At 34.3% G+C, this 9,517-nt stretch overlaps 1 protein-coding gene across 1 annotated transcript; it reads right to left on the bottom strand.

The window, feature by feature from the left end:
- Positions 1–5,514: 5,514 nt before the first annotated feature.
- Positions 5,515–9,062, bottom strand: LOC138316023 (tubulin alpha chain). The gene is made up of 3 exons (XM_069257496.1): positions 8,775–9,062; positions 7,073–7,295; positions 5,515–6,799 (listed from the first exon to the last, which is right to left on the bottom strand). The coding sequence occupies exons 1-3, from the start codon at positions 8,775–8,777 to the stop codon at positions 5,670–5,672; spliced, it is 1,356 nt and encodes a 451-aa protein (XP_069113597.1). The 5' UTR covers positions 8,778–9,062; the 3' UTR covers positions 5,515–5,669.
- Between the last annotated feature and the right edge of the window lie 455 nt (positions 9,063–9,517).

The raw sequence follows: 9,517 nt of genomic DNA, 5'->3' as shown, positions 1-9,517 counted from the left end.
ACGTGATAGTCATGTGACATTTAGTCAAAAAAACTATATGTGATATTTTATAAGTTATTTTATATATAGCCTATGTTTTTTTTAATTGTAATCATTTAAGTTTGATACGATTATAAATAATCAGCGAATTAAAGAAAATTAAACACTACGGAAAGTAACGATATATTTCGGCCAATCAGATCTACTGGTCAGTTCAAATCATAACTCCTTGTTAAGAGCTGGTCAGTTTCAGATCGACTAGAAGACAGCTAGCACGCATTTAAATTCATCTACAATAATCAACCAAGTTACGACTTTGAATCTTTGAATCTTGTAAGTACTTTTAGATCTATTCATATTTGATCGTATATATATACATGTATGTAATTATCAGATCATTTATATTTGAAACACGATCGATTCGACATTTGAATACGTACTATATGCGTTTCTTTGTTTAACCATATTTATAGACATGTAGCTTTTTGTAAATGCCTATCAGTATATTTATTTGTAAACTATAAGGATAACGTATTCGATAGCGTAGTCGATAGAGTGGTAGACGATTGTATTGAACTAGCTGTGTACGTAGTGAGTTCGAATCCGATAGTGTGAAGATTTTTATTGTATTGTATTTTTTATTCGTATATCTGTGTACATTACAGAATGCTTGTATTTGTTCACAGGCACTATCTGTAAAACCATCATTAACCATCATGTGAATGTGAAACTCCATAATCCTTTCTTAGGGTGAGTTATCATTCTATAGTTGTAATTTGTATATTTGTGAGTACTATTCACTTGTCTGTAAATCATACTGTTCTTCGGTGTTATATGACAAATGTATATAGTATAAAGTAATTGTGTGAACTATAATAGATCGTTTATAATTCTATTATATATAACTGGATATGTTATCAGTTAATTGTTAATTATTCCCTATTTAGTTTTATCTGTGTAATTTGATTATATTTGTTGTTCTGCAACTGGATATGCTTTTTGTATTTTTGCAGACCAAATGCCTAAATTGTATCAATCTTCACAAGAAGGAATAAAACCAGAATGACACACATCTTGGATTTGGCGTATTTCTTCCATGTTACATACATGGACTTTATGGAGGCTTTTGATAAAGTCCCTTATAAAAGCCTTCTTAAGAAGTTGATGGGATATGGTGCAAGATAAAGAATAGTAAATTGGATAGAGGATATCCTGAGTAATAGATGTCAGCTTGTTATTGCTAATGGTGATATGTCAAAAACATACCCCGTAATCAGCGGCATCACACAAGGACGTGTACTGGGCCCGATCTTGTTTGTAGTAAATATAAACGATCTGTCTGATATACCAAGATCTTCATCACCGCTATTTGCAGATGACACGAAGTTATACAGACAAATTAGGAATGAAGATGTGAGTATCCTCCACGAGGACCTGGATAAACTTCAGAGTTGGTGGAACAAATGGTTACTCAAATTCCACCCCAACAAATGTAAGGTGATATCAATAAAAGTTCCTCGAAAAGACATTATTATGGAAGAGAGGATTAAACAGGAAACAGTAGGGTAACCATCAATAAGGACTCACCGACGTATCATTGTAAACAAAGCAAACAGCAAAGTGAGATTGATAAGAAGATCATTTGTATATCTTGATGAGTCAATGTTTAAATTTAAAACTCTCGTCAGACCACACCTTGGAATATGCGGCAAGTGTATGGAACCCACATCATGTAGCAGACATCGAACTGATTGAGAACGTGCATCAAAGTTTATTCCTGGATTGAGGAACGCCTAGATAGACTAAATCTTCCGACTTTACAATATCGGAGAACTAGGGGGACATTATCAATGCTTTTAAAACAGCTAAACTAATTACGATTATAGAGTTACTGAGAACTTTTTACAAATCGACATTTCTAGTAGAACGAGAGGCTATTCTGATAAATTTTGAAGAAACGTTGTAATTTAGAGTTAAGAAAGAATTTCTTCAGCAACAGAATTATAGATGTATGCAGATACAGTACACAGCTTTATAGTGATATTAGATAAACACTGGAAAAATATTCATTTTAAGGCTTAACATAGGAAACATAGCCATTGAAATTAATATACCGGAAATCAATCATTCATATATTTTATGCATATATATTGATGATATGGATATATGTATTTTTATGTATATATTGATGACATGGATATATGTATTTTAATGTATATATATTGATGACATGAATATATGTATTTTTATGTATATATATTGATGATATGGATATATGTATTTTAATGTATATATATTGATGACATGGATATATGTATTTTTATGTATATATATTGATGACATGGATATATGTATTTTAATGTATATATATTGATGACATGGATATATGTATTTTTTTATGTATATATATATGATTATACATGGATATATTTTTTAATGTATATATATTGATGACATGGATATATGTATTTTTATGTATATATATTGATGACATGGATATATTTATTTTTATGTATATATATTGATGACATGGATATATGTATTTTTATGTATATATATTGATGACATGGATATATGTATTTTTATGTATATATATTGATGACATGGATATATGTTTTTTTTATGTATATATATTGATGATATGGATATATGTAATTTTATGTATATATATTGATGATATGGATATATGTATTTTTATATATATATGTTGATGACATGGATATATGTATTTTTATGTATATATATTGATGATATGGATATATGTATTTTTATGTATATATATTGATGACATGGATATATGTATTTTTATGTATATATATTGATGACATGGATATATATGTATTTTAATGTATATATATTGATGACATGGATATATGTATTTTTATGTATATATATTGATGATATGGATATATGTATTTTTATGTATATATATTGATGACATGGATATATGTATTTTTATGTATATATATTGATGACATGGATATATGTATTTTAATGTATATATATTGATGACATGAATATATGTATTTTTATGTATATATATTGATGACATGGATATAGATAGCTGCAATACTGTAGCTCAAAAGACTTTTAATAATAGACAGAAAATGGCGTCGTCTTTAGAGCTACAATTGGTGCCTATTGCTGCTAATGGAGCAAAGTAATGATTATGCAAATCATTATTAAAACCTTTGCATGCATTTATCTTACTTGTTTAATATCGCTTATCTCCTAGGCAATAAAACTGAACCGTATGAAATATAAAATTCTCAGCGAGACCTTTTTTTTTGTATTACATATACATATGAACGTCTTTCTGAAGAGAATTTTTACGGCAAGTCTACAAAATATGAATTTGACGTCTTGTGAGCGGTACGATAGATATTAAGAATGGTAGTTATATTTGTTTTGGACAAAAATATTATGCAAATGCTTGTTTACGCAAAATATAATTGGAAACCTACAAAAAAGTATAGAAAATTGTGCCGGAATGATTTTCTGAGGCACTGCTCCACTAGGACACATAGGGACCAATTCGTAACCGGCCGAAAGGTATAGTAGGCCGGGTACGTGTATTCGTTCTAGGATATAGTGGCTTCCAGCCTGCATCCTTTAATTTTCCTAATAAATAATTATAAAGAAGCAAATGTCCCGCGCATCTTTCTTCAAACATGCACTTTATGGCTTCCCTGGTATTTTTACTTGATTTGAGTTCTCAGTAATTATATCCCATTGTTTTTTCTAGAGTTGTTTATATATATATAGATTTGTAATTTAGTGATTAATCATTAATGAATTTGTTTGAAATTGGTATAGGTTATTTTGTTCTATTGCTTTATAGCATGTGACTGTGTTTGTTATATGTGTCTTGATAAAGGCGCAAACCTAACAACTAGATATGCTCTTGGGTGAAACAAATAGTTCCCTGTTAAATATCAGAAATCAAATAATTATTAGAAAGAACTATATCTTAGCCAGCAATTCAAACTCAAAAGATACAAGATTACCCATCCCTCTTATGTAGGAAAAACTATCTTAAATTGAATTAAAAGATCAAAGACGGAAACAGGGTTACATTTGATTTCCAAATAAAATATGTTTAATCTAAAAGGAAAACCAGTACCACAAAGGCTACAATCTTAATTTTGAATCAGAGGACCTTTATTTCGTTACAATGACAAAAAAAAGTATTTAAAACTCTTACCATCTCATTTGGCATACTCCACATGTACCAATATTCACTAATATCTAACAATATCTAAACTTCAATCATTTTGTTTCCATGGCAACTAATCTTTTTGAAAGTAATACCATGGTAGTCAGCATACTATACCAATTTTCACTTAAATCTGACAATATTTAAATTTCAGCCCATCAAATGCCGCAATTTGTTACCATGGCAGCCAATCTTTTTAAAAAATTATACCATGATATTAAGCATTCCTCGTGACCTCTATATACCAATTTTACTTAATTCTGACATCATTTTAATTTCAGCCAATAAGAGGCCTCCGTTTTTTTACCATGGCAGCCAATATTTTTAAAGGTGTTACCATGCTATTTAGCATTTGAAAATATTGCTACATACACTAACTTTCACTTACATCGGACTCTGGAATTATAAACTGGAAATATTTAGCTACGTATACTAACAAAGAAGTAGTCCGTTGCTACCTGCACTCTCTATTTTCAAGTCACTCAAAAACTGTTTTCCCGGATTTCAATTTCGGAACTTATTTATACACAGACAGAAAATGTCATGAGAGTATTTTTAATGCGGGGTAAAATTGTGGACAAAACCCGTAACAGTGTGGAATGAGATGACAAAGAGCAATTTTTTTATTTCGTTTTTTCCCAAAAATGTTATTTTTCGTAAAAATATTATTTCAAACTAAATTTTCCGTCAAAAATCTAAAAGAAATGACTTAAATATAAAGTATACAATCTACTCCAATGATTTATGAATAAAAAAAAAGTAGAATATTTAACAAAGACATGTTAAAATACGAAGAATTCAGGCCCTTTGGGCCTTTTTAAGATCACAAAAGGAAAAAGTAGCGTCATTTGAAAAGGACAACAAGTAGTACTATCGATATGCAAAGTTTCAAGAAAATTTGGCTGTGGACAGTTTCTATGGGATTTTTAACATTTGCTTGAACACCACCTTTGTAAAGTAACCTGCAGGGATTAATCATTAATAAACTTGTTTGAAATTAGTATGGGCTGGGAGCAATGTTTAAAAAAGTGACATTTGTTTCCTTGTTTATTTTACATATTCTAAGAACATCTATTTAAGATTTCTAGAAAGGATTATCATTGGTGCCTTTTACACCGGACTAAAAATCAATCTCTAAAGTTCTATAGCATGTGATCGTGTTTGTCTTTGTAAAAACGCCCGACGATCTAGTTTGTCTACCCTATACTTAAAAAGTGAAAAATATTTTGTTAACTTTCTCCTCCAATAGCATTAGTGTGGTAGTGATGCTAAAATTATAACTTCAAAATATGTTTGCAGAGACCGAAAATTGAATGCAATTACATAACTCAATTAAGCAATAACTCAGTTTATTGGGTCAAAATCTTTATAAATTATCATAATTATATATTGAGTCATTGATGAAACAATATTAATTGATTAAAACATAAAACCTTCATGAATTTATGTTCTGATGTAAAATATCTAGATATGATTAGTACTCGTCTTCTTCGTCTATTGTACTTTCATTAAAGGAGTCGGCCCCAACCTCCTCATAGTCCTTTTCCAGTGCCGCCAGATCTTCTCGTGCTTCATGGAACTCTCCCTCCTCCATACCCTCTCCGACGTACCAGTGAACAAAAGCACGTTTGGCGTACATCAGGTCAAATTTGTGGTCTAGGCGAGCCCAAGCATCCGCGATGGCGGTGGTATTGCTCAGCATACACACGGCACGCTCGACCTTGGCAAGATCACCTCCTGGCACAACAGTTGGTGGCTGGTAGTTGATGCCGACCTTGAAACCAGTTGGGCACCAGTCGACAAATTGGATGGACCTCCTCGTCTTTATGGAGGCAATTGCGACGTTTACATCCTTTGGCACGACGTCCCCTCGGTAGAGGACACAACAGGCCATATACCGACCCTGACGAGGGTCACATTTTACTAACTGGTTAGCTGGCTCAAAGCACGCATTGGTGATTTCAGCGACTGTTAGCTGCTCGTGGTACGCTTTCTCGGCAGAGATGACTGGAGCGTAAGTTGCAAGAGGGAAGTGGATACGTGGATAAGGCACCAGGTTGGTCTGGAACTCGGTCAGGTCGACGTTTAAAGCGCCGTCAAAACGTAGAGAAGCGGTGATGGAGCTGACGATTTGTCCTATCAGACGGTTCAGATTGGTGTAGGTTGGACGTTCTATATCGAGGTTACGTTTACAGATGTCGTAGATCGCCTCGTTGTCCACCATGAAGGCACAGTCAGTATGTTCTAATGTTGTGTGAGTGGTAAGAATGGAGTTGTAAGGTTCAACAACCGCGGTCGATATACGTGGTGCGGGATAAACAGCGAACTCAAGCTTAGACTTCTTTCCATAGTCAACACTGAGACGTTCCATCAAAAGCGAACCAAATCCAGACCCTGTTCCTCCGCCGAAGCTGTGAAACAACAGAAATCCTTGCAGCCCCTCACACTGGTCCGTGAGCTTCCGGATCCGGTCTAAAACCTGGTCAATGTATTCCTTGCCGACAGTGTAGTGTCCCCTAGCGTAGTTGTTCGCGGCGTCTTCCTTCCCTGTGATCAACTGCTGTGGATGGAACAGCTGACGGAACGTTCCTGTGCGAACTTCGTCTGAGGATAAACCAATAGTATCAGGTAAGTGTATGCTTCTGTAAATAAATTTTTCGGAAATACCAATGCGATAATAGGGCTTACTAAGAACTATTATATCTGCATATCTGAACGTGTTTTCGAACTATTATAACACCCCACAGAAATAACATAACCCATATAAACGTTTGGATATTCCTAATTTGTTCATCATCAAGGTCATGTCAGAGATCACACAACAATATCTACGATCGACAATTTTAACTAGAGGTTGGTCAAGACTGAATGCCGTACCGACTACATTTGGCTCGAGGTCGGCAAAGATGGCCCTGGGGACATGTTTGCCCGCTCCAGTCTCGCTGAAGAAGGTGTTGAAGGAGTCGTCTCCCCCTCCGATGGTCTTGTCTGAGGGCATCTGACCATCAGGCTGGATACCGTGCTCCAGACAGTACAACTCCCAACAGGCATTGCCCATCTGGACTCCGGCCTGGCCGACATGGACACTGATACACTCACGCTATGAAATGGAAATATATAGGGCATATTAGTTTACAATATTACCCGGGTAAAGGTAATAAACATATAAAAGAAAACCTATGTTCTCCCTTTAGACTTCTGCGAAATCGCATAGTTGAAGCTTTACCAATGTAACGATTTGTTAGATTAATAAATTGTGTGTCAGTAAAGGCAGTGAACGGTCTTTAACAAGTGGTCGTTATAGCCAGGTGATAAGGTAGTTATGTATAGGCTTAGCAATGTTTCTGAATATTGCGGCATGCCCGATGTGTTACAGCAAGCAACTGATATCAGCGTTATATCAGAAAGTGAAACATTTTCTCTCTTTAAAAACAAAAGAAGAAAAGAAAGATAAGATCACATTTAGAATATTAGTAAGCAATATTTTCATTTAGCCCCGTGCTGTACCGGAACATATTGATGGAACATCTAAGGCAAACATACGACCATTGTTAGTTTTTCAAAATTTGAAATACATATTCTATAAAATCAGCCAACAGCACTGAGCAGGAGAATTACTCACTTTATCTCAAGTACAATTATATCTGTAGATATAATCTCGATAGGCAGATCGATTGCGGCAACATATGGTACATCTAATCAAATCCCTATCACATGTTGCTAACATTGTTAAAATACTTAAATTCCTAATGTATTGATTCCGTCTGTGCATTGAGAAAGGGGAAGTCAACTGAAAGTGTGACCTGTTTATGCGATATATACTTACAGTTACACTGTTACCAGTCCAAATGTGACTTAAAAGAGAACACCCATTATTATTGAAATATTCCGTCAATTAGTCCCAATCACGTCATTAATCTCTACTGTTTCAAACATACCGTGTACAGACTTATTATAGTGCAGTCAAAATTTGGCTCAAATGCGAAATAGATGTAGATGACAATTAATTAGTGCGGATAGAAATCCCAAATGGATAATTTAATACCAGAAATACCCATTTACAAAATATAGCGATTATCGCTTCAACGACGGTGTAAAAGCGCAAAAATAAAACCGCCACTAAAATAAGTACGTTTACAGTAAGAACCATGAAACGTTTGGTCAACAAAATTATTAGAACAGAAACCGACAGCCATCTAGGGGCACCATAATGAGGCTAAATCGAACACCAATACATTTCCAGTCTAGGTATATTTTTATCTCTCTATATAACTACTGTAGTTTACTAGCAAGTCAGTAACAACAAATTACTATTTTTCATGCTAATTAACTAAGAGTAATGCTTACCGGATTGGTATCGCTAAATACCGAGTTTCCTTAATGCAATCTAGCTTTTGAGTAGTGTTACCATTGGATGGGAACACTATCATTACAGCTAATTGAACCATTCCCTTATTATAAGATATATAACTTGTTAACGTCAGAATAACAGCTGGGAAGGTGACCCGAGGAAATAAAAGCCCACTGAAATAATGATGTCTGAAGTTTGGTATAGTATCATACACTAACGAGCACTTACCATTATTAGTATTGGCGAAGATGACCACGACTTTCTTCTCACTTCAATATTCCGTCTGAGGTGATGATAAATGCCCAGACAAACAACTGATGATAGTAGTACAGTTAGCGAGACTATAAAGGGGTCAAGTGATGAGAGATGTCTAAAGAACTACTTTCAGGCCTAGGTGTGAACGATGGACGTCGGTTTCCTTCTGGACGACTATGAGTCCATAAGGCGAATGAAAGGATTATTCTTTCGTAGGGTAGGATGTAACACAACATGTAACAGCTCGGCATGGCTGATGGTGTAGTAAGCTCCACAATGTAACTTACATAGTTTTTATCTGTCAATATGAGTGAGTTTGACGCTAAATCACAATCGATTGATTTCAATGACTCAACTTTCCACGTACACAACCTGCTGTACATGAATGGGCGTAAAGTTATTTTTCTAAGATTCTTGCCGTGGATTATACTTCACTATGCTCAAACAGATATTTGAATATTTAATACAATAGCTTTAAATGTATTATTTGTAGATATATTGTAATATGCATTTTAACCAGTTTTAGTTTGTTGGCGACCATTGCTCAATTTTCGCCCTTCGCATTTCATTTTTATTTGGCTGCATGTTAAATGTTTATTGATCAAGTTTTGACATCCGACATGGAATGTTTTCAAAACTCGTTTCAAATCCCTCCATTCCCTCTATAAACACTCCAACAGAGGATCAAGTCACAAAGTTGGTAGATAGCTGCAGAG

The sequence above is a fragment of the Argopecten irradians genome, chromosome 2 (genome assembly GCF_041381155.1).
Source record: "Argopecten irradians isolate NY chromosome 2, Ai_NY, whole genome shotgun sequence".
NCBI lineage: Eukaryota > Metazoa > Mollusca > Bivalvia > Pectinida > Pectinidae > Argopecten > Argopecten irradians.
Note: the sequence above shows the minus strand (reverse complement) of the source record. Positions and strands in the feature narration are given on the sequence as shown.

What these genes read in the sequence shown, in the direction of transcription:
- LOC138316023 (XM_069257496.1), bottom strand. An exon ending in CCTCGAGCCAAATGTAGTCG is followed by an intron (nt 6,800 to 7,072) that starts GTACGGCATTCA and finishes GTTTATCCTCAG; the next exon opens with ACGAAGTTCGCACAGGAACG.